We start from the raw sequence: 27,499 nt of genomic DNA on the forward strand, positions 1-27,499 counted from the left end.
ACAATCTGCCTAGGGGGAATGCCTTCTGGGAGTCATTTTAAGGGTAACTGGCCCTATTCAGGCGTTTCAGACATGGAGAAAACCCAGAAAACTCCAAGTGGCCAGCCCGTCCTGGTGAGATTCAAACCAACTGAACTCTCAAGTGTTCAGGGAACAAAACTGCTAGGCCACTAGTAGGCCTCAACGTTCCCTAGGTCTCAATGCACTTCATGTAGTGAGCTTATCTCTGTCCCATTAAAAACAACTGAATCTTTAGTCCTCTAATCTGTGTTTTCTCTTCAGGTCTTGTTTCAGATGGGGATGACATGGAAATCCAAAGAGCTAAGGCAGGAGAACAGGATGAATACTAGGTGTGTTCAAAACCTCAGTTTGCTCAATGTTTTCTGCACAGTGTGAGCCAACTCCATTTCATCAAATTAGACATCCCTTACTGTCATTTGGTCGTTGCAACTTTGCCCGTGCAAAATGACCTACCATTCATTTTTGGTAAAGGTACCATCAAACATTTATTCTATGCCGTCATGTTGTCCATTTCCACTAAATATACTATTAAGTAGGTTGGGTTGAGAATTTAGCCTGTCTTCATAGTCTGGGGATCAGAAGCAACCCGGCAGAAGATTGTCAATTTATGGTACTATTCAACTGAAAGTATTCAATGAAAAATGTCTGGTGTCCAAGAACAGAAGGGATTGGCCAGAGAAATGATGATAAAAAGCCTTTTTATTGACTATTTATCATACAATTCTAAAAGGATTTTCCATTAAATTCATAATAATAAAACAGTGATAAAACATATCTTTCTCTTCTTTAAATTGAAGATTTGCCACTCCTTCATGAACCTTACTAGCAGAGGAGCTCTCCAAGCTTGAATACCGAATGGATTTTCACCATAAATAATTATAAGCAAAGACAAATAAATCAAATCAAAATCTGAATGTTATCCATTTAATCATCCTAAATTATTTAATGCAATTATATCAGAAATTTATTGTTGTCCTTAACGTATTTATCCTCATCAAATCACTTTTTCCGATCTTCCAATGGATTAAATTGCAGATTTTCTGTCTTTGTTGCTCAAGTGTTAAGAACCTGACAGAGCATTCTGAAAGCTGAGAAACTAATCAAGTATTTAGAATGGACGACTTTAATTAATGTTTGTCTGATTGGTTGTAGTTTCAGTACACACTTTTGTTATTCATTCCTTGTCTTGAACGTCATTCCTCAATACATTCACACCGGACAGTTAATTAAATGTTACTTCCATTAGTTTATAAATTCAAATCTTTGCACAGAATTATATATTATTCCTATAAAATTTTTGAGCTACACTGTCTTCTATCATCACGCCATTAAACTTTCCAGTATTCCGCTGTCAAATCAGTTTGGTGAAACCACTCCATCTTGTTTGATACTCTACAATCCATCTTTTATCTTTCGGCCACTCCTCTCTCTGTATCTTTCCCCATAAATTTTGAATATTTTGGCAGAATATCTTACGACATATTCACAAAGAACATAAAATTATGAGAAAGGTTTTATAATAAGAGTTTTCTTCCTTGCTAGAAGTGCAAACTTTAAAAACATGAGTAGGCCAGAAATCTACACTTATTCTTTAGTGATTTTTGTTGATTAGAATATAGTTTTGTGAGAATATTTATCTGCAGTACTTACAGTACAATCAACTGATTAATAGCTAAAATTGTAATTGTCTGTCTTCATCTTATATGAGAAAATTTCTGGAATTCTTAAACCAATCCTGTCTAAACTAATAAATTCATAAGTCTTGCAAATAAAGTTTGAGCTTTCATTATTATGAAAACATCACTGTGATAATTGTATTAAATCTGGAATAACAATTACACTTAACAATTCTTCATTACATCTGTTAAATCACATTTTGCATACTTAAATTATCATTTTCTGTTGTAAATGTATGTATTTTATGCAACTTTTACAGAATTATATAGTACTTGAGTGTCGCTGGCAGGAACCAGTTTTTTGCTAACTGAAATTACTTGAAAATGCCACAAATTTCAGTTACATTATTAAAATAAAAACAATCTTAAAGCACGTCTCTCTCGATAATCTTCACAATTAAACTATTTTGCATAATTATAATTTCATAAGAAATGAAGTGTAATGGATTTAGCTAAATTTTGTCCGATGTTTTTTGAAATACAATAAATAAATGTTCCCTCGTGTTCTTCAATCATTTTACAATGTCACACTCATGAAAGAATAGTAAATTCATTAAATATGAAAACATAAAACAATGCAATCTGCTGAGGGGACCTTCTGTAGGAAACTGACCCCTATTTAGGTGGTATACAAGTGGATGAAATTTGAAAAATTCCGCGTGGATAAAATGAAGCCCACTGATGGGTCTTTATATTTGTGAGTACAACAGTCCCATTATATCACACATTAGGAGATAAACCAAATGAATGATATCTAATGGTGCAATATAACCAATTTCTCTATCATCTATTTTCAATCTCCTGAAACAGAAATGTTTGTGCACATCAAAACACAATACTGTTGCAGCTGCAATGTTACAGAATGTTATCCATCCTTTTATGAGCACAAGGTCTTTCACCATTTGTAAATTATGTGGTATGGTTGCATGTTGCAGATGTCCCAACTGATGCTTCTCTTTTCAAAAATTTTTTTATCCACACTTTAACCAAGACAAGACTTAGGGTATTTGGACCGCAAACCTATTGCATTCGCTGATTAATTGCATTCGGCTCAGAATCTTTGGCAATGGCAACTAGGAACCCAATTACACAACATTTCTCATCTTTGGACATTTCCATTTTTCCATTATAATCATATGAATGAATGTCCAAGGTTATGGATATCTGTCTTATAATAATGTACAGTACCTTTATGCACTGAGCATTTGCATGCAAATTTTCTGCAATTTCGTGCACCACTTATTGGCTGGTTATTTAATGATAAACCCTTATAAACTGTTAAAGTTTAATGTGAAGTGACAATGGCCAAACGTTTAAAATATTTCAATAAATTCCAAAAATTCCTTAAACTGTACTTTGATTTCTAAAGTTAGTAGTAGTTTCCAAACTACCTTCACCCCTTAAATTGCAGGCTGATATATAACACAAATTGCACTCTACATTTGGTACAAGTATATAATAGTCTTCTAGCTTCGTTTCCATCGTTAGAAGAAAATAGTTTTTAGCACATTCAAATAAATAATTTTACAAATAAAACTCATCAATGATAGTGCAAATAACAGCAATCCTACACCAAAATGGCAAGTCCAACAGACTTATTTTATTAGCAACAACAGTAACAAGAAATTGCATAAATTACCTTCATGACAGGAATTCCATGATACATTAAGTTATTTAACATATAGACGATTAAGAATTATAATAAAGTAATGCTTTAATGATAAGTTTATTCAAAATTAAAGATAAAATTAGTGCTAAAATATAACTTCTATAAAATAGTTGCATCTTCAAATTAAACAGATGCTTGCAACAAAATTCTACTTCAATGAAACAGAAAGAAATCAAAAAATCAAAGACTATAACATTACATAATGGAACAACAAAGACTCAGTTTGCATGTGCTGTAAGCAAATATTAATTTCAAAATTTCTTTGGAATGAATTAACCATTCAGAAATTTAATACTTTCACAGAATTATTTTGTTTAAATTAAAGTTTAGTTAAAAATCTGATAAATTTCATATAAATACACAAAAAAATTAATTTGAACCATCTTTTTATTTTGCACGCAGCTTTGAATTCTACAGTATAATTGTTGTCGTAAAATCAACAATTTCTTCTTAATCAAGAAACTAATCTATGACAAATCATCACATGTTACCGATAACATGCCGACTGTGGCCAAATTTAAGAAACATTTCTCCAATATATAGGTCCAAAGGTATGCTCCGTGGTAATAACGACACGAATTTGTCATACATAAGTAATTTTAAGAAAGTTTTAAAACAATGCTAATCTACAGAAGAGGAAAGTTTTGTTCTTACCCATATTTTGGCTGAATGTATTATGATGAAAAAACTTAATAAAATTTTATAAATATATCAGTATACGAATTTAATTAATTTGTAAATTAAGTGCTGAGTGTCTACATAACTCTCTGGTTATTTCAAGACTTTTACTAAAACCCTTTTATTTAATAAATAACACCCACCTATCCCCAGACACACACAATATTACATTTTACATTCATTCGATATCACCATCCATTCCAAGATTACCGGTTGAATGTTGTCAACTGTTCAAAAGTATTTGTTTCGGTGACATATGTTACTTGTTTAATTAACAGTTGATATAAAGTAGCGGATAGTTAAAAGATGTTTGTAAATATATTTACAGAGTTTTGTTTGACAATTATATATTTTAATGTGAGATATTTGTTTTTCTTTATGTAGTAACATTGTTAAATGTAACAATCTCAAAGTTCATAATTCTAATAGTGTAGATACTTTATAATAATTCATAGGATTCAGTTATGAGATAAAAATGTGTGTGTATTTGTAAGTATGAATAGTAAAAACAATTAATAAACATACCAATTATTTTACCTTTAATTCAATTTTCTTTATTGACAATTATTGTCAAAATATGAACCTACTTCAAGCAAAATTATCAATTTAAAAAATTTATTTAAAAGGCATCAAACTAAAAAGCTTTTCTACGTGTATAAACATTCTTCTTATACAGATTTTATAGACAGATCAATCAAGTATATAATTTTATTCTATAATTAAAATAAATTTGTTCCGCAATTTTGAGGTTTTGAACCTACATTTAATTGCCATCTTTCTAGATTAGATATCATATTACTAAATATTCATTTTATTATAATATTAGAGTAGCTATTCAAGATATTTTTTTATCTTGAAGAAATCCAGGAGGAATTAAAAATAATCACCATCAATGAAACTGAAACATGGACATTGACAAGTTGCAAGCTACACGGAGGAAGAATAAATGAATTACCTGTAGACATCATAAAGTAAAGGAATTGAACAAGGTCAAATATAATCAATGTATTTGACATCAGCTAGACACATTGCACAGAGGAATAGTAATAGGTGTATCAAGGTAAATATCTAGAGATGGGCAAAGAAAGAGATAGAAGTAAACATAGATGGGAAAATGAGATATGCATCAAGCTGGTATGCAATGGAAACGTAGTGCAGATGACAAAAACAAATGGCAGAGTATGGAGGGCCTTTATTGAACGAACAGACCAAATGCAGGCTATATAAGAATATAATATTCTTACAAATGGCTTTAATGCATTGACAAGAAACCTTCAAAACCAGCAAACACTGTATTATTTACATGTGGCTCAAATGGTGTAATGTTGTTTAAACCATAACCAATGGTAATTGTATCTGAAAGTTTTCTAAAAATTTGTAATTTAAACTTTGTGTCATTCTTTAATTTCCTACCAATAATTTGGAATTATTCTTTTCCTACTCAACCTGAAGACAGCTGATAAATTGGCCAAAAACATTAGCTAAAATAAACATAGCCATTGTTAGTTTTAAAGGTTTGTTTTGAATATGCATTCACGACTGTTGCTACATTAATAAATACATTGATTAACTAGTTTTCCACATAATCTTTCCGAAAGTTATTTTCAAATTATAATAAGCAGCAAGAAATTTTCCAGAAATTGACTTTTTTTGCACAATAATTAAATTTGTTAATATTTTACCTAACTTTCAGCTAATCGTGTATCTGATAATTTTGGAAAAAGTTGAATGACAGTAAAATAAATCATTTTGACAATTTAACTTCATCAAAAAACCAAAGATACTTCCGTTTAAATTTGAAGTTGAAATTTGTTAATTTTAATTTCAAATATGTTAGAATGTACGTTGTGTAAAATGTTTATTTGAATACAATGGAAACACTTGCTGTGCAAAAAAGTATTTGCATCTACAACTTAAGGAGAATGTAACCAAATAATTTGACATATTCTGATTTCATGGACAACATTCTACTGATAATCTTTAAATTTTAAAGTAATTTTTAATATAATTGCATATGAATTTCAAAAATTCTAGCCATTGACTTACCATCAGCAAAAGGATCGATTCTCTCAGGAGATATCATGAGCTTTCGACGCTGGGCTCGATACTCGTCTTCTCTATCTGCAATTCTTGGTACTCTGCGCTCGGCAAATGGATCATAATCCTAAAATAAAATAGTTTTGTAAAATAGAAAGTTCACAGAGATCATTTTGAAATGTTTATTTAGCTTTAATGCAAAATACTATTCATAAAAAATATATCTGAACATTTTTGGCTTTAAATCCCACCACCTTCAAGATATATCCTACCATAGTAGCAAGTGTTTTAACTTAAGTTGATTAATCATCCACATCACACCTATTGAGTTGATTTCAAAATTGTGTTATTTGTCTAAAGTAAGAAACAACACCTTCTATATCAAAATTTAAAATTTTTAATGGTTCACTGATTTAAAGGTGGTGTCTGCTGGTAAAAGTTTTGTATCTTTCGGAGCAAGAATCGTCAAATGTCACTAATTCTGTGTTTGACAATTGTGCTGAAGCCTAACTAACTTTACAAGACAATTACAAAAAAATTCAGCAATGAGTTGCATAACTTTCCGGCTATTACGAGTTCTTATTTAGAAAATAAATTTTATAATTTTAATTAAGACATAACTTAATTAAATTGTATGTGGTGCCATCTGTTACAAGATTTTGTTATATGAAACTTTTTATAGTTTGAATTACTATAAAAACTGCAAAAAATCTCACTTTTGAGGGTATGGGAAAGTTTTATAAAAATATATGAATGTTAGTAACGAGTAAACTTATCATTAAGTCTGATCTTACTGGAAATACACAAGGCTGCCTTTATCTCCCCACCCCTTGACCTTTAACACCAAAATTTAATACTATCAATGCCCCTTATATACAAGCCACACAATGCCGAATTTCATTACTTAATCTTTACCCCACCCTGAGATATTAAGCAAAATCTTCATATCATGATAACTTTGAACAAATATGTAATTTACATTAATCCAGTGGTCCCCAAACTTTTCTGATTGTCGGCACCTTTGCTTAATCCAGATTTTCCCAAGGCGCCCTTATGTCAAATTCTAACAAGTATGATTTGCCAACTAGCCAATATTTTTTAAATTAAGTAAAATTAGAAAAATTTTGTAACATTTCGTGGCGTCCCTGTGAGGAAGCCACAGTGCACACTTTGGGAACCGCTGCATTAATCCATTACGAGACTACGTATCCTGAAGATAGCTGAATTTAAAGCTGAAATTGTTCACTTTTCCGTGTCATCATCCTGAGAAACATCTAACAGATGTAAAAGTGGTTTTCAGAACTTGGATTAGGGATAAAGTTTTTAGCTATGATAACTCATCAAAATTTAATTAATAATCTAAAATGAATAATAAAATCTAAGCTTAAAAAGACAACACCATAATAAAACTGAGCTGAGAAAACCTATTGTGTACACTGGTGGTTCTCAAATGTTTTGGCTCATGGCACACTGTAAAATGTAAAAAATTCTTTTGGTGCACAGTATGTATAGAATTAAAAATATATATATCTTTTAATTGTAAATAGTTGTGTACTATATAATAATTGCTACCCTACAAGTCTAACTAGCTATTAATTTTTTGTTTAGTTGTAATAAATCATTGCATAAATTGGTTTATTCTCACTGAGAATTACTGGTGTACACTCTGAACTGCAATTAAATATGATACCACTTATTTGTTCTTTAAACTTAAAACAAAAATAACTACAAAAACATTTAAAGGAGTTGACTTTTTTAATGTGATAAGTTGCTTTTCGGGATCATACTGTACCATTGTCAGATCCATGTTAAACATTTAAAAGAAATGATGGGAAAATAATCCTGAAAAGCACTTTAACGCATTACACGGTTAAATGATTTTGTAGTTATTTCGGTTTCGAGTTTATCAAAACTGATAGTTTCAATAGAAATATTTTTAAACTAAAAGTTGCAAACCAAAATAAATACTTTGGCTTTCAGTGTAAGCTGCGCGAATAATTAAATGTTCAGTTTTATCATCACAGTCTTTGTATTTACTTGAAATCATGAACTGTTTACCCTCAACAAAAATAAACAAATTAGAGATATTTGAAAATTCTACATTTACATAAACTAGACTAATAATGTTATTCAGTAATAACAAAATTCATTGGTTCTTGAAATTAGCATTGTTTCTAATAATTTTGAATATGGTGTTAAGCGTAAATGTTTTTATAACTAAACCACTTAAACTTAAATTCTTAATTACATAAAAATTGTATCGAATGGTGTACTATCAAATGCAGTGAGACTGCTTTCATTTTCTACATAAAATGATATTATTTATATATATAAGCCATTAATTACTTTCAAGGTTAAATAAAAATTTATAACAATGCATACATACCTTATCTGTAGTAACAAGTTCATTTAAGAAAGATGTTGGAGCTGTATAGGTAGCACGTTTGTTTTGAACGAGAGTAGTTGCTTCATAATCATCATCCTGTAAACAAAACAATAATTATATATGTTATATATCAAGTTTATACAAAATTTAACAATTAATTCTTTATAAATACTTAAATAATTAATTAAATATCAAACACTTGATTTCCCTGGCAGATAAAATATACACACAAACATGTTTTTCATACTTACATCTGCTTCAGCTTCGTCATTGGCTGCAATAGACGTTACATAATCCTCAAATTTAGTTTTACCGCTCCCATAAATATCTTCATCCATGTATGAACCTGATGAAGCAACTAAAGGTACTCCCCCATCTCCATTTTCATGTCTTTGAGCTGTTATACCAGCTTTCATTGCTTGGATTTCACGAATTTGCTCCTCAATACCTGAAAAAAATTAATACTTTTCTATTAAATCATCTATTCAAAACTAATTTATAAATTTAGATCAACTTAAATTCACAAATCTTCAAAGTGATGACATTATGAGGAGAACAAAGTGGAATCAAAACAAAATATTTTAATTTGGAAAAGTGTTAGAAATGTGAAAGGGTTGGGAAGGGATGGTATCAGGGCCATAACAATTACCCGTGTAGATTCTGCAATGTGAGGGGCCCACAACTGGAAAATCTTTTTAAATTGGTAATAAAGCATGTTTAAGGTTTAACATAAAACCCTTTGTAAGGAATAAAATTAGAGAACCATTGATTTATGTTGATGATAAAGGTTTACTGCACTTAAAGCAGAATATCACAGAAGAAATGGCATTGGTATCCCAGGCTTTGTGTCAACGTGTACTGAGAAATCTTCGCTCAAGATTAGAAGAGTGCCAGGACTGTAAGGACACCATTTAGATAACATAATTTTTAGTAAATAATTTTCCAATATCTGTAAATTGAAAATAAAAACAAAACTTTCTTTGAACATTTTTTATTTTTAATTTACAGGTAACCCCTGTATAACACAGCTCTTCTATAGCACTGATTCACTCTAACACGGTTCGAGAATTGGGACCATCCCCATATGACAGGGTATTTTTATAGCATGGATTCACTCTGACAAGTTTGAGAATTGGGTAAAACCCTCGTACAACATGAAACGTAATAAATTTTTGCATACTTAAGTACTAATAGTTCATGAAAATTGTTATTTTCGTGAACTATTAATGCTTAAGTATGCAAATTTTCTTTTCCCGCCTTCTGTCGATACACATGGTGCTTCTCGAAACTTGTTTCAATGTTGTCAGATCTCAACACTTCTGCTTTTGCCAGATGCTTTTCCCTTATTCCATACTTGCTTTATTCTTCATAAGTGCTTAGCACTATATAAGGAAATTTATAAAAATCTTTTAACTAAAAGCAAGCAATCTAAAATTACATACTTTTTGCAAAAGGTAAAGCATGGATCTGAAGATAATGCAGAAAAATGCTCAGAGGATAAGGATAACTTGCCAAAAAGAAAACGCCCTCGGTTAATAGTGCTTAGTGATGACGAAGAAAACATTGTTTAATTTATATTAATATGTATCACTTAAGAAAATTTTAATAAAGATATTTATCTTAATTATGAAAATATAATAGCATGTTTTTTAATTTTTGGAACCTAACCCCCCTTTTCGTACTAGTTCTTTGTTTCGTATAACATGGATTCGCATAACACGGCAATTGTATGGAACGTAACTCCTGGGAGTTACCTGTATTTTACTTTTAAACTGCACTCACCCTTTCTAAACACCCTGTACTATCATTAAAATACTAAAAGAGTTTTAAAATGCCATTAGGATTACTGATTTGAATTTTAACCCATCATTACATGTAAAATTGAATAGTTTTCTTACAGAATCACCAACTTTAAACCAATCTTTGATCCTAAGAACATAACAGCTACCAGGATCTTATTCACTACTTGTGTCTAAATAAGAATTCAGATTCATTTCCCATATCAGATTAACCATAATAATCAGACAAATATCCAAGTTCCAAATCTGTTTTGGATTGATTCAACTGCCGTTTTGCCATGTTTTATTGGTTTTGACACATAAAGGAATTTTCGTAACTCACTTTTAACGAAAAACAAGAAACAAGAAATGAAATAGGACATGCAAAGCAATATACGCACTTATTGGTTAAAATGTTGATCAACATCGAAAGTAGCAAATCTGACATTAGATTTCCTCAAGGAAATGTTATGGTTAACATAACACACTCTAAGAGTGTGACTATGTGGATGCAAGCAAGCGAATTTTCTGAGCAAGCAAGAATATGTGGCAAGAAAAGGTGATGAAGTTTCACACACTGTTTCTTGCTCTCATTTATTACGACCACACAGACAAGAGTGAGAAACAGAGAGCGTGAAACATCACCACCTCTTCTCGCCACATATTCTTGCTCGCTTGTGTCTGTATAGGTCACACCCTAAGTCCCTTTCTGAATTACATATATGAAAACTTGAATAATCGTCTAGAATGGCATTTCCAAAACGTTTCCTATGATGGAACCCTTCAGAAATCCTGAAATTTTTAACAGAACACCTTGGTTATTTTCTAGACTATGTAGATATAAATAACAAATAAAATAAATGAGTAAATTATAGCATTAAAAAACAAACATTTACTCTCAAATGTTAAGTATTAAAAAATAAATAAAAATACATGAAAATAGTAAAATAAACTAGTGTATATTTATAGCAGAATTATGTTCTTAATGACCTCCATGTTTTTGGGTCTTTGAATTACAAATTCTTTTGATATCAGGCACAGTATTAAAAGGTTGAATTTGCCTATCTGGGGTAGTAGCAAGTCTCTTCCTGTACATTTTTGGTTGTAGCATAATACGAAAATCATACATCACATAAATATGTCATTGTAAAAGAAAGAAAAAGAAGAACAGGTAGTTTTGACACTATTGGGTAATCTTCTGTTCAATTTATCCAGAAATCATTTAATGGCAGTTCCTTATATTTTTATTTTAAATCAGTCACTAATTAAATCAATTAGATTTTCATAATAACCTGCACTGAAACCTGTTGGCTTAGTTGTCACTGTAAATGGATTCCGGGCCCAGAAATTATCCTCACTGAATTTTGAATAATAATGCAAAAGGGTTGATTGTAAGTCATGCAAGTGTTTTAAAATTACATTATAAACTTCAGTTACTTTAGAAATTATTCCATAAATCAGTCAAAAATTCGTGCAAGACAGAAAAACAATCAGAATTATTATGTTCATCTGTATAAATCTGGATTTTTAACTTCCTATCAAAACATGCAATTTTATCTCCTATATTGATTAATTAAAACCCTCTGTTAGTTGTACAGGGTCACACTGATCCAGACATTTTTTCTTTTCAATTTTTTTGGTACTTATTTTTCTTGCATTATGCTGTCCAGTGAAATGCAGTGCAACAAATATTGCCAAAATTGTGATGATCCATGCAATATTTGTTTGTTCAACCACTTCATTTCTCACGTAGAAAACATTCCTGTCTTAACAATCAGCAAAAAATGTTGATGTTTCCTTTAATATTTCAAGCAATGTTTATTTTTAAATCTAGTAATTAATTTTTGATTAACTGCATGAGTTCAATGTAAAGCTCACTGCACACTATCACCACAGCAAGCTGCATCACAGCAAGATTGCATAATAAAAATGCAACAGCATACACAACAGCTTGCCAAGCTGCCATACATTGCACTGACCTTGCTTGTGACTATGTGCTTCCTATGACTAAAAATTGAAGTCAGCAACTTTATACCATAATAAAAATATTTATGTGAAGCCTGCAAACTTCTAGCCCATATCTTCAAAAGGTTGCTTTCACTATACTAAAGCAAAAAATGAGTGTCTCGACATATGTAAATAGTCTAGAGCAGAAAAGATCTTACTGTTTTATGTAAAACAGTTGCTAGTCTTTCCATTTCAACTCCTCACCTCAATATTAAAAATAAAATTACAAAAAATCATAAATTACAAACTAATCTACTCTTATTATCAACTATATGATACTGCTGTAAACAGCTGTAAAATGACCCTAACTAGAGCTATAAAGCTATGTTTTGTTTCATCTAAAAGATGACATTTTGCTATATCATTCAGATTATTCAGGTAAATTCTGTTGATTTTCCATACCAATATACTGGAACCACAATTCTAGTTCCTTATTTAAATGAAGTTGGTACCAATTCACAAGTGTTTCTGTTACACTCAAGAATTTCCCCATGAGAAATCTTGGTACTGTACATAAATCTGCTGTGAAAGTCAACTCCCCCATGGCTATATAGATATAACGTGTTAACAATCATTTGTAAAATGAGCTCACATGCATCTACAGAGCTGTAGTTTCTATCATCTGAAAGAAAAAAATACATGTGAATAATTTATGTAGCAAATTAAGCAGAACTTTTAAATTAGTTTGGCTGAACCAATTCTAGTCACATTACTACAAGGAATCTAGCTTAATGACTTAAATTTCTTAGAATATTATATCAGTTTACAATGATTTTTTATATCTTAAGATACTAGGTCACAACTATAAAATGTTAAGTTCAATAAACTTGAATTTATTTCAACATCATTACGTTAACCTGTTTGTTATGCTCAAATAATTCAACTAACTTGTTTCATGTGCTGATGTTTGCTTCAAGTTTGATTTTACTTTACTTCAAATTTATTATACACCCTGACTTTTAGTCAGTATTTTCAGGAAAAAAATTGGGTTGTAATTAGGAGTAAAGTTCAAAAAAAATAGTAAAGGAAACTAAAATGCCATTTCTGTTCTTTACAAAAGATTTTTAATAGAAAAAAGTAGTCATTCCAAGGCACATCCAGATATATTGTATCAAGAAAGCTTTTTCATAAAAATGTCTGGTTGATATGCTCAGCACATACATACACACGTCATTTAAGTGAATATAAGGTGTGTACCTCCTTATACACTCAAACCTGTTTTTGTGCGGTCTTTTGTTTGCGATTTTTTACACGTGCAATGTGTTTTGTGCAATTATTTTTGTGCAGTAAACCAATTTGATTGAAATTCATATACCGCACACAAAAAAATCACACAAAACAAATCGCACAAATAAAAAAATCGCACAAAATTAGACCGCACAAAAACAGGTTTGAGTGTATTCACTTTAATGATGGAGTTCAAATACTGATTCTCTTACAGCTTTTATATTGTGTTTTACACTCATTATTCCTCCTCTTTCAACACTACTAATTCATAAAAATTATTAAAATTCTGTTTGATAAGATGTGAAATTTTAAATACGAAGCATGTTTTTTAAGTAAGTAGTTTTAAAAAAATAGGACCTCTGCAGTGCTACGGTTGGTGTTCCATGAATGTGCATTGAGTACTGTACCTACATCTGTTGACTAGCCACAGATGCAATTATGGAAGCATTTGTCCATTTTACGTTTGTTTGTGTATTTAAAATGTCTCAGAAAATTGAAAATCTTGCCAATTGTGAAGTACAGTACATGTGGTAATTTGTTTTTTTTTTAATGCAAAAGACATGAAAGCGGCTGGCATCAGCAAATTAGTGAGGTGTATGAAGAAAACATTATGAGCAATGAAACAGTAAGAAAATGGGTTAGAGCATTTAAAGATAACTGTACCAATGTCCATGACAAAGAACGTAGTGAGAAACCGTCTGTCATTACTGAGGACTTGGTGCAGAAAGTTGTTGCAGAAGTTCGAGAAAACAGACGCTTTACGATTTTGTCATCCAAAACAAAAAGTGTGGCAAGCTCAGTAAGGGGATTTGTTTTGCTTCATGACAATGCCTGTCCATGTGGCTTGACGAACCCAGCGGCAGGTTTCTATGAGGATGGAATTCAGAAGCTGGTTATACGATATGAAAAGTGCCTTTATATTGGAGTAAATTATGTTGAAACGTAGATTAAAGTACAGGCTTTCATGCAAGAATAAAAGTATTTAAAAAATTGCAGTTGTGTTTTTTTAATATCAAAACGGTACTTACTTAAAAAACATGCCTTGTATATTACTTGAATAAACAATTAAATCCAGCAAAGAACCAAAATATAATATTCTATATCAGATATTTCTAACTATATTTAATTATACAGCAAAACCTCAGTTTTTTGAACTCAATTTGTTCCTAAAAGTTGTTTGAAACTGAAACAAATTTTCTTGTAAGAAACAATATAACATTGAACTAATCCCCAGAAAAGTCTTTATTTAAAAAAAAAAATCTTTTTAGCTGTATTTCATGCATAAAAATGCCTGGAAATGCAATATAATATAATATTATCTATATCCATTTTATTTATATATTAAAAGTAAAGTGTTCTATCACCACCAATGAAAATCAAAACCAACACTTTAGAAAGAAGGCTATAGAGAGTGGATTCTGCCTGGATGAAATATAACCAAATCAATAAAGACAGATAATATATCAGAAAGTGTAGATAAAGTACTTATATCTCAATTGATTTCATTTAAATTTTAATTTGAGTTAATCACCTTTAAACAATGGATTCACAGATGTCATTTATATCACACGAATGTCAATTAACTTGGTTTTAGTTAATAAACTTGATTTTGATTCAACTGTGATGCATACTGATAAATGATAGTAGTATCACATTTGCATGCACATTGAAATCTCATTTGAATAACAATGTCATGAATCTCAACGACTCTTCTTCTGAATTGGTAGTTTCTTCATTGATTGGTTGGACCATCGATTTTCTTTAACATAAGAAATATAGGAAGTTGACAGTCTGTGTCTCTCTAATCTGTGACCGGCTCTTGCTAAGTAGCCTGTTCGGCATCCGGAACAAATATGGCATTCAAAATTTTGTTTGTAAACCAAACTGTTCAAAATGCGAAGTGTTTGAAACATGAGGTTTGACTGTATTCTCTTTATGAAGTCATTAGCTTTTTCTTCTTCATGGCCTTCCTGTCACCAATTGCTCATCTTTTATAATTTAAACTTGAAGTTAGTCTGAGTTACCTTTGTTTAGACATCATCACTCAGCAAGTTTGTCATCTCTGACTGGGATAATTTTCCAGATCTAGCTGCTTAAAGTTGACCTGACGAGAACTACAGTGTTCCTTTCCTGAATAAAATGAATCAGTGATTCTATATTCACTTATCCTTCTCAAAAAGTGATGATTTTGAGATTGAAGCAACAAAGAATATCCTGAGTTTAAGTTAAACAAACCAATAGAAAACTATACAAATACAAGAACTTACAGAAATTTGCCAGATTATAATAATTAGACTAATTAAATGAATCCAAACAACAGTTAGAAGTCTCACAATCTGTTAGATACCTAAATTGCAGTTAAATATGCCTGCATCATTAAAAGTCTCTAATAATGATACAGGTTAAATCTCATTAACCTTATTAATCTGTTGGGACCCATAAGTTTTCATTATACAAAAATTTTGTATTAATAGGTAAAGCAGGAGAATTAAATAAATTATAAGCACTTTTTTAAATTTAAAAATAGTCCTATAAATTCAATCTGATATGTATTATTATAGTAAGAATTGTTCAAGTCAAAACTGGACAAAAGGAATACAAAATATATGATTCACATACCTCAGAGTCAGTCCAGTCGGAACTAAATATCACTTTTCAAACATATTCGGCCTATCTTGAAGGCCTTCCTAAAAAATATTAGAATGAAATGGTCCTGAGTAAGGTCATTAGTAAGCCAAAAATGTTTAAAAAGTGATATTTTCTTCCTGCTGGAATGACTATATATTATATTGAATATTAATAAATATCCTTACTAACACCTTGATATCAGTGTTATATCTTTGACATACCAAATACTGATGATAATGATTAGCAATATTAATTTCAAAAACATATCCTTCACTATATCATAAGCTGACTAAATACACAAAGAATAGCAAGAATCAATGAAACTGATCACTATATCAAGAATCCACTATATTTGCAGATAGTGATCCCCGATGCATATTGAAATCTTTTAAAAATCAATACCAATTTTCCAAAACTTTTAATCAATGAGATATTGTTGAATGATAAAAATTGCTACAGTTGCAGAGTACTTTTTAATGAGGTATTAAGTGTTTTTTATCATTGCAAACTAGTACATTAATAAATAAAAGAACTCTTATTCATAGTGAATGTACCATAGAACTGATATCTGGTTCATATCTGTTACTGAGCAATTACATTTAAAGTTTACATAATCATTTTAATGCAGTAAACCATACTGTTCTTATCTTGTCCAGATAAACCTGTATAACAGATTGCGCAGCTATTACACATGTAATATTTTGTAGGATAAACAACAAATGAAGTAGGCTATCATCTTCATAAAATACAAACATTTATCAATAATTCTTTAAATGATAAAAATACTGTTTCTTTAAAACCATTTCATGTAATGGATGTTCAAGAAAAACAATTTAAAAAAACAAATTAGTTTAACATCTGCATATAAACAAACAGATATTCTAAATATATTTAATCAGATTGTAGTCGAACAATTTTAAATAAATATTGATTAATAATATAAAGTTATAAACAAAGCTGAATGATTTAAATATAAAAATTTTAAGTTTTTCTTTCCAAATTTCAATATATTCCCTTCTCTGAATTATTTTTTACATTCTTCCATCTTCATGAAAATATTTGCAGTACAAAATAAAATTTATAGATTTCCTGTAAATGAAAGTGTAAATTACAGGTATACCTCGAGTTATGTCGTTTGTCAAAAAAGTATATGGTAAAATAAAAATCAAGTTTCAGTCATTTTATTTGACTTTACATCTGTCCGCCACAAATATTGAAGTTCTATCTTGAGGAAACCGTGTTTTGTATTTTCGTTTCTTTTCTTTTCTTTCGAAGACACAATGTAGTGACGTAAACTTAAACACTGGGCGAATTTTTCATCCTTTTTATTCGGTTGGATAAAAGACCGAATAAAAAGGATGAAAAATTCGCCCAGTGTTTAAGTTTACGTCACTACATTGTGTCTTCGAAAGAAAAGAAAAGAGACAAATATTGAAGTCGTAACGTCACTAGAAATGCGTTAAAAGCACATATAATCATCATAAATCCTAGAGAACGAAACATGAAAACATTGTGTTTCTGCGTTATCGTCTTATTTAGCAGTCTTTAAGTGCTCATTATTGGAGTGTTTCACCGTAGTTTCGACTTAAGTCGTAACTACACAAGTAAATTCGACTTACATCGTTTTTCGACTTACGTCGCCTCTCCTGAAACCAATTACCGACGTAAGGCAAGGTATACCTGTAATTGCATCCTGTTAATTTAAATAAAGAAGCATTAATTTCTTTGCTTTCTGTATTTCTCAATTATTGTATGTAATACTGCTTCTAAATGCTTATTGAGTTGGATAAAGAAAAAAAAAAAAATGAAGTAACATTACTGTTGACTGTGTGAATGAATGATGCTCCTTTGAGATTCTATACAAGGTGACAAGCCAAATTTAGTGTGTTGATTTAGGAAGGAAGGAATTTCAATTTTTATTAAAACATAAGTAATCAGACAATATCCATTGTTTCAACAATTATCACTAAATACAGGTAGGCCTCCTACAACGTGGTACCTTTACAACGCATTTTCGATCCAACGCAGTTGGGAAAATGCGGAAATTTTCTTACATCGCGGTACTTTTACAACCTGGTTTAGGGTATTTAGAAACGAATTATCTTTCACATAACAGAAAAATCGCAACGGATCACATAAGTGCAGTGGAACTTGATGGAACAAGCTCAGATCTTGAAATAAGGCCAGTCAAACATTCTCGAACAATTATAATAAGTGACGATGAGGACTGAATTTGAGCATAACATTATGTTTTTTTTTGATTTTGACTTGAAATCATAATCTTTTTAGTTTTTATATGATGTTGAATTTTATTTAAGCTTTTTATGTACATAAATTTAAAAAATGATGAAAATGTTACACCATAAAAGGCAGTTTTTCTCTTTTTAGAACTGAATCTCAGTTTTTGTATTAAGTTGGTGTCTCCTATAACGCGATTTCCCACAACACGGTATTTTCAAGGAATGTATCTACCGCATTGTAGGAGGCCTACCTGTACTTTGTTGTTATGAACAAAATTGATTTGAGTAAGCTTTAATGCAGAATGAGCTGGACTATATATGAAATCTAAGTTAATTTCCACAATTACATCATATAAGGATCAATTCAGAGAATGTCCTGTCTTAATGTATCCTTCAGCAATTTCACAAGTGATCTAATCCATCATTCATCCCAGCTACTGATCCAACTGCAGATATGGCTAGATCAATAGCAGATAGAAAATAAAGATCTTGACTTTTTCTAACTAGGAAGTACTATAGGCATGTGTATTGATAGTAGTAGACAATTTTGTACATATCTAACTATAAGTTTAAAATAAAAGTTAATTTTTAATTGAAAGCTAACAACATATCTAAAGCTGGCTTATTTTCATACTAAAATTAATTAAAATATGGAATTTGACCTATATCTGGCTATTAAAAATGAGATTATGATTTAACTTATGTTTATATCTAACATATAAAGACAAAAATAAATGCTACACTAATGAAAAGACGAAGCTAAGATGAATAATCTCAAAACCATTTTGTCTTTAATAAAAGTGAACTCTTCAATTAGTGTAGCATTTATTTTTGCATGAATGTATTATTTTGTTGTCTTTTAATCTGAAGGTCAGAGTTTCATTTGTATCTAACAATAAGTCATTCAATATTACCAATATAGTAGTACTAGTAATACTAATACAAGGACTGTTTGATATTAAGGTAAATGAAAATAATTATTCAGATTGTACTGTATTTATTTTTCAACAAATCACTTTTTAGTTCAACACATTTGAAACTGGTTAGTGGCATAAAGTATACTTCCCTTGCAACAAACCATGTCAAATAAAATGTGTTAATTTGCTTAATAAGACATCATATTTTTATTTGCAGAATAGCAAGCATTACAGAGATGCTGATAAAAACACATTACCAAATGTAACTTAAGATAACTCACAACTCAGACAATATAGTAATACAGAGCATTAAAAATCCTTTAAATTGATATGTCAAATTTCATTAGGTAGTAACTTTAAAACTCAAAAGAACCATGCATAATAATTATTGCACCATGACACTAATTCTCTTGTTAGCTGCGATTTATAGTATTTTGTATTCATCATTTCTTCGTTGCCAACATGAATTTCAATCCTAAATATAATTACTTTACTAATTACAGTAGAATCTTGTTTTAATGGATTGCTCAGGCAACCAAAAATCATCCATCCATTGTTCCAAAAATCTGTTATATCGCAAACAATGGATTTCTTGTCAAACTAGAAAAATATCTGTTACTTAACCCCCTATACAAGGGATCACAAACTCAAATGCAGCAAAGGGCCAGTCAAATAGATGTATATCCCATGCGAGCTGTATTCATTATTATTCGGTAAACCAAAACATACTATAAACTAAAAGCAAAACTCTAACGAAGACTCATTTGTTGCCAGGCCTTCACAACTGACATTGACAGTTAGAAGTTTGAATTTTTCTCTTTTAATACCTGCAAGATGTTAGAAACATTAATTTTTAAAAAAGAAATCATTACGAATGTAAACCAAATATGAAGCCTTAATGGGCCACATCTGGCCGGCAGACCACCAGTTTGCAACCCCTGCTCTACATGTAAGAAATACTTGCACTTGAAATTATTCAGTCTCTCAAAATCTCTATTCCATAGAAACATGTATGTTACACAAGATTGTATATTATGCCGTACAGGCATATGACAAAGTCGACAGAAACCATACATACTGTAAACACAAATAGAGGCAAATTACATACACACTCATTAATACTTCAACCCAACTTTGATTTGTTAAAAATCTAGTCCATCCTGGTTTGTTTTGCTGCTGATTTTCAGCCTATTGAATACAACAACCACTTGTTATTAGCAATGTCACATACTGTACAGTACAGCTGAAACTCGTCAGGAGGATCTTCACAATTTGAAAGACTCAATAACCTTGCTAAATTTCAGCACCATACTTGGAGCAAGGACAGAATGTTTGCCAGATGGCTCCTCCTCAATCGTGACAGCACAATTCATCAAGTGAACATATCCCAGATATAACAAGTGCATCATAAAACACTACAAATTTCCAGAAACACCAAAATATTAACTAAACATTGAAAAACACTAATTTAAAATTGATGGGGATAGAAAAACATTCCATTATTCCAAGTTATAGATTTGTTTAAATGTAAAATTACATTGATTTGGTGGGACATGGAAAAAATCTGTTAATCCAAGAAATCCATTGTTCTGTGAGCCATTAAAACAAAATTCTACTGTGTTAATAAAGCCAGGATCTAATTAGTTTTTGTAAGAAAAATTTAAGAAAACTTTAATGAGTTATTGGATTGTTTGGAAAGTAATTTCGTTTTTTTTAAACCAAAGGGATTAGTTGTATTTTTACCTGCCAACTTCAATCTAAACCATATTGTCATTATATATTTTTACAGCTGACATTTAAAGGCTTAGTTGTAAAAAGTTTTGTTAGATTCTGCGCAATTGTTTTTTTTTTTTTGGTGTCCCATCAAATATGGAAAATCAAAAGCAGCAATTTCAGCATATTTTGCTGTTTTTTATTACCAAAAAGGTAAGAATGCTATTCAAGCAAGAAAAAAACTGAATGCTATTCAAGCAAGCAAGAAATCATGTGATGTGTATGGAGAAGATGTGTTGACAGAACAACAGTGCCAGTACTGGTTTGCAAAATTTCATTCTGGCAATTTCGATACTGGAGATGCACCTACATTCTGGAAGGCCAGTAAAAGCTGATGAAGACAAAATAAAGATATTGATTAAAGCAAACTGCCAAATAACAACACAAGAAATTGCTAAGAGATTAACCATACATTTCTAAATTCAACACTTACATGGCCAGTGAGTTCTCTGTTAAATGATCTGATGTCACATTTCATAGAAAAAAAAATGTTTGCATTGAAAGAGCGCTTTTCACGATGGCCGACATAATTAAGGAGACAACGACGATTGTGACTGTTTTGCTGAATAATTAAAGTAACTCACTTAACAATTATCTGAATAAACCCTTTTATTTGAATACACACTTATCTATCATTTTCCTCTATACTAGGTCTTTCTTCAATAATTTGAATTTTTTGATTATTTATATCATTAGGAAGATGTAAACTGAGTCAAATATTGGTCCTAATCAATTTTGGACAAATTCATGGAGGTAATTTGTTTATGAAAAAGCTTAATGTTTCATCAATTTCATCAATCGATTTTCAATATCAACCAAATTAACGAACATAATTGTTCGATCACATGTTTTATATTCAGATTATTCATTAAGCTGTCTGCTATTACAGCAAGATTAAATTGATACTTTCTGTAAGTGAAATTTCAGGGAAGCCACCTTGTTAGTTTGTCAAATACCGAATGGTCTTTCAGGTCATCGAGATCACCGAGCTCAACAGCAACTAACGCAGACGTCATTGCCTTCATTTAGAAATGTCGTTTTCTCACCATCAAATATAGAAAAGTACCCCAAGTTTGTCAAATTCAACCATTTACGATCACTCAAAACTCGATTTTGCCCCAAATGTTCTTAAAGAAAGAGATTTGCTCCATCACATTGACATCTGTGAATTGCTTCTCAAACGTCAAGAAAATGATCCATTTTTAAAACGAATGATAACTGGCGAGGAAAAATGAATTGTTTAGGTTAATGTTACTTATGGTGACTAAAATGGCGGCTCGTCTCTGATTCCAGCAAACAGAAGAAAGGAAACAGTGGATATGCATGTTCTAACCTAACCTATTCTAATAATTTGGTTGGTAATAATTATGGTAATTTATTAGAATACATTAGGTTAGAACGTGCATCCCCACTGTTTCCTTTCTTCTGTTTGCTGGAATCAGAGACAAGCCACCATTTTTAGTCACCATAGGTAACATTAACCATTGTTTATAATGTCGAATGCAAGCGATCATGACGTAAATAAATAAATCAACTCATATGGGGCTAGACTTATACATCATTAATACCAGTTATATATATATATATATAACTTCTACCTTAAACTGGCACAATACAAGCTCCAAATGAGAGTTTTTCGACCTCCTTATGCTTGTATAAAAGTTACAGGAACTTTATCAGTATGCTCTATGTATCCCAAACGTATCATTCAGAGCTTGAATTGAGCCCATGATTTAAATGTTTACAATTCTATTGTCTCATCACCTTTACAATGATAAAATCATTTCAAGACGTTTAATTATAATCAAAATGTCGTCAATATTCTTTACAAAGTGCATTTACGAGTGTATTTTAATCATCACATTCGAAAATTCGAAAAGAATATAAAAAAAGAATTACCATCTTGTGTCGCTCCCGACGCCATCTTGTTAGGCTTAGATCTTCCAAACGAAAACTTATCTTTACTACTGTATTCTTTATGATTAGTCTTATATCCTTATGATCGATTCATAAAATACTTTAAACACACAAAAATAAATATCTCACGGTTAAAAAAGGGCAAGTTTTAGACGTAAAAACTTAAACCATTTCACTCGCAGTAAATCAGACGACAAACAACAACGTCCTAAAAACGTCAGCTTGGACATACGCCCTCTACAATTTTTGCATTTTTTCTCGTAAATTGGATTTAATTACATTTTCAATTTTTGTAATTAAAAAATTAGATTTTATAAATCATTAAATACAAATTTAATTCATAAGATGTATTTGTGTTATTAATTTGTTTACGAAACACGAAAATTGCAAAAGTTTTAAAACTCTTTCCGCTCTCTGGGGACTAAAGGGTTATTTTTAGAAAACCCATTATGGGTTAGGGTGGGGCCAGGTAGCGATGGAGAAGGGCCCAAGTATCCGATCAGATCACCCCCAAAAATGCCTGGGGATTTTTCGATTCGTTAGGATTCGAGTCCTCCAGTGCGGTAGACTGCCACCTTGATTGCTCAACCATTCCGGCCGTTGGTTATTGGGCCTAAAGACATCTGTTTAAAAAAAAATCTGAATTCTGTCTTTAGCGTAAGAAATATATAAGTTATTTAAAGTTAAATCACCAAATTATGTCTAACTGAACGGGAACAAAAGACCCGAAATGCATTTCGGACTTTCATTTATGGTGGTAGGGTACAGTACATTATTGCATAAAAATCTCTTCATAGAAAATTGTGTCAGTGTGATAAGCTTTAAAGAACGATTGTGTATGATAGCACAAATATTATAATTAATTTAGTTAAAGGGCAAGAAACATTAATGATATTATTTGAAACGGACTATGTCATTGGTTTGCTTTAATTTGATTTAAAACGGAGTAAGAAACGCATCTGTAATCATGGACTTTTATCATTAGTTTGTTGTTAACCAATGGATAAAACCACCGAACACCAGTAAAGAAAATCGACTCGTGGGCCTGGCCATGTGGAGTTTCCAGGGGAGCCAGTTTTCCATAAAAATTCATTCCGGGAGGTATCCCTCTTGGCAGAACGTGACAGTGGGCAATCTACTCAGAGTCGCATTGTCGTAAACTAATGAACCAATAATTGGTTTTATTAATTTAAAATCTCGTTACAGGCATCGCTCCTAATTATCAATTTCTATTATATATAACTATTTACTGTACTTGCGCACATAAATGACATCATATCCGTTGTATTGACATACAACAGAAGGGTGCTGTTAGCTAATGAAGCACATCTATACACTTAAACAGCACACTACGATTTAACGTTTCCTCTTCCAGTATAAACCTACGAACAAGAACAAGAACAAGAACATTTCCTCATATGGGACATAAATATATTTTAATGTAAGTTAAATGTTTAATTATTCGATTTACGTGTTCTTTCTTTTTATTTTCTACAAACTGTTGTTTCGAGACTAAAGAGTATTATCTAAGAATATTTACTTTCAATTTCTGTTTGTCACGTGAAAATGAAAGTAACCAGAAATGAGGCTGTAAATAGCTACTTTCGACGTTCGACCTTCGTTAATTAAACACTGTAAAATCATCGAAAGTAATGTTATAAGGCTAGATTAAAGCTAACAATAACATTTTAGTACCGTTTTTATAATTTTTATATCGAAATTTCATACCTATAAGACTAGAATCGTTATAGAAATAACATAATTAATTCCCACACCATACAAATTTTTTATGGTATGATGATGATGGTGATGATTGCCCAAGATATAATTCATTATATCTTAGACTAGTATACTTTATTCTTTATTATTTAGTAAAATGCGATATCTCTGGGATAATAGAAGTCCCTTTTACCGTTATCTTGTGTCATATAACTAGGAATGTCTGAGGGATCAAAAGGAGTAATTTGCCTTAATTTTGGGGGGGCAAATTTTCTTTTTGTTTAATAAAATAATTTGCCATGGGGCCCTCAATATGTATTTTTTCAAGCCCCGTTACCCCTGGGGACCCTGCATACAAATACAGTACACAAAAGTCTAAACCATTAGGCCTCAACATACGTTATGTAAATATAACTTATATATATATATATTTCTGAATGCATTTGTGTGTTTGTCCTCATTAATGCGCGATTTTAGCAATTATTTATGGATTATAATTAAATTTAATGTGTTAAACCTTCTGATTTATTTAAATTATCATATATCTTTCCCCCTAAATTTGGGGAGATTCAGCAAGACAGGGAAATTTAGGGGGAAACTCGAAGTCTACCGGCTAGTGGAGTTTCGGTGACATGTAAGACTTTCCGAAAGTCACATAACTTATGACAGTTCTCTCTTGAGAATCTTGCAGCGAGATCCAAAGCAGATCGCTTCATCACATCGTGCTTTTGCTCAACTGTGCCCACACCACCTGTGCCCTAAAGTAAAAATACTAATATTTTTTATCTGTAGAAAACTATTCAGAGGGAATTTTTTCCAGCTTTCAGGGTGAATTTCCGGTTTGTTTAGGGGGTTTTCACGATAGAAGGTTGGCAGCTGCGCCGCATCTATCCGAGGGATGGAGTACGTGACCTTATACCTCCAATTTTCCAGTGTTAAAGTTTTATTCTCCTTTATTTTCAGAATAAATGGAGCACTTTAAATCGTCAGTATTAAGAATTTTTGAACTATCATTTCAACGATTGCAATCAAGTGCATCTGCTGAGGAAGCAAGTACTTCGTCTTCTGAGTTATCCAAAAGAGATCAAATAGATGTAAAAGATACACTTTTTGTATATAATGTAAATTGTTAAGTCTTTTATCTAAGTGTGCTGCGAAAATGGCATTTAAACAATTTTATTTCATACACTTTACATCATTTATCTTTTACAGAATTAATCAAGAAATGTAAAGAAAGAGTCATCTTTGATTATGAAACACACAATGCCACTCAAAGATCTTTATCTTGGAAGGGTACTAGAGAAAATATTCCACAAATGAATTATTATCCTGTAGATTTGATGCTGCTGGAAACATTATGTAGGAAATCCAATAAGCGATTTTACTGACATCGAGCATATGTTTGAGAAAGTTAGTGATGGACATAGAAACATTCTTGTTAGTGGTAAGCCAGGTTATGGAAAATCTACATTGTGCAAGAAAATTGCATACGATTGGGCATTTGGCAATATGGAATCGAGTTATCTAAGCCATTTGACTTGGTTGTTGCTCTGACATCAAGAAAACTTCAAGGTAAAAGTGTAATGAATGCAGCTCTAGAAGCAATTTGTGGATATCCAGAAATGAAGAAGGAAATATGGGAAGCTAATTTAAATATTTCAATTATTTTAGATGAATGCGATGAAATTACTAATAAAAATTCAATCATACAATTCATAACGAATGATTCTTTTGAGATTTCACTAAATATGACGATTCTTGTAACCAGTCGCCATCCTGCTGAAGTTAAAATAGTGGAAGTTATCAATTCCATATCTTTTCTCGTGGGAATTTTTCCTCAACAGCAAAAGAAATACGTCAGGTTAATTTTCAAACAGTCTGAATACAAAATGAACAGTCTTCTGTCACTGATACAAAGTAATATCTTCCAGTCTGTTTTATCAATGAGCCCATTAATGTTACATTTGCTTTGTTTTCTGCATTGCTATGTTGGTTTAGAAAATATCGAACGAAAGACAGAATTGTATGTTCTGATATTTAAATTATTTATCAAGAGATTTATGGAAAAGAACGGCGAATGCCACCATTTAAAAAAAAGGAAAATATTTTTATGGGGAAGACCTTTTAGTTCGATTGGAAAAATTGCTTTATAAGAAAAATGTATACACAGATTTAAAATTCCTCTTACTTTTCAAGAAGAAACAAATGATTACATTTGATAATTTACAGGAATGTTTCCCCAATATCGAGGATCTTCAATTTATTCTTGGACTTGAATTTCTTGTTTCGTACCGTGACAAACGTAATTCCTTGTTCTTTTTCTTCGTAGATGAAACTTTCAAAGACTTACTCATTGCCCTTTACCTTCGTAACAACACCAAAATGCTATTTTCACAATTTACAGATGGTTACAGCATTGCTCTCGAAAAGTCTACAAGTGTCAGTTATGATATTATTATGTTCTACTTGGGACTTTATGGAAGTAATGAAATTCCGGAAAATTGTCTAAATTATTTAGATAAAATCATTTTTCTGTTGAAAGTTGCAACGGAGATATACGAAGAAATTAAAGGTGAAGACAATAAGGCAAGGGTCTGGAAGAGAATGAAGAAGTATTTCCTTTGTAGTGATGACTTGAACTGTGGAACACCACCATCGAGTTGTTTGCAATTATATTGTTTTCTAAACTTCAATGAAAATGACGATGCTCCTCAGTCACTCAGAGTATTTGAAGAGTTGCACGATCAACTTACACATCCAAGTCACTTGGAAATATTTACATTTCTGTACATAAAGCCGTATCATTTACTTTCAATTTCAGAGAAC

General features: G+C 31.2%; 1 protein-coding gene across 1 annotated transcript in view; it reads right to left on the reverse strand.

Annotated features, from left to right (window-relative positions):
- Sf3b1 (splicing factor 3b subunit 1) overlaps nucleotides 1-23,187 on the reverse strand; it is a 40,050-nt gene extending 16,863 nt beyond the window's left edge. The window contains exons 1-4 of the mRNA XM_067276727.1: nucleotides 22,937-23,187; nucleotides 8,719-8,915; nucleotides 8,468-8,563; nucleotides 6,091-6,208 (exon numbers count right to left, since the gene is read on the reverse strand). Of these exons, the coding sequence (XP_067132828.1) occupies nucleotides 6,091-6,208; nucleotides 8,468-8,563; nucleotides 8,719-8,915; nucleotides 22,937-22,961 (436 nt within the window). The 5' untranslated portion in view covers nucleotides 22,962-23,187. The remainder of the gene's footprint in view (nucleotides 1-6,090; nucleotides 6,209-8,467; nucleotides 8,564-8,718; nucleotides 8,916-22,936) is intronic.
- Between the last annotated feature and the right edge of the window lie 4,312 nt (nucleotides 23,188-27,499).

Source organism: Centruroides vittatus, unplaced genomic scaffold (assembly GCF_030686945.1).
Source record: "Centruroides vittatus isolate TY-2023 unplaced genomic scaffold, ASM3068694v2 contig_715, whole genome shotgun sequence".
Taxonomy (NCBI): Eukaryota; Metazoa; Arthropoda; class Arachnida; order Scorpiones; family Buthidae; genus Centruroides; species Centruroides vittatus.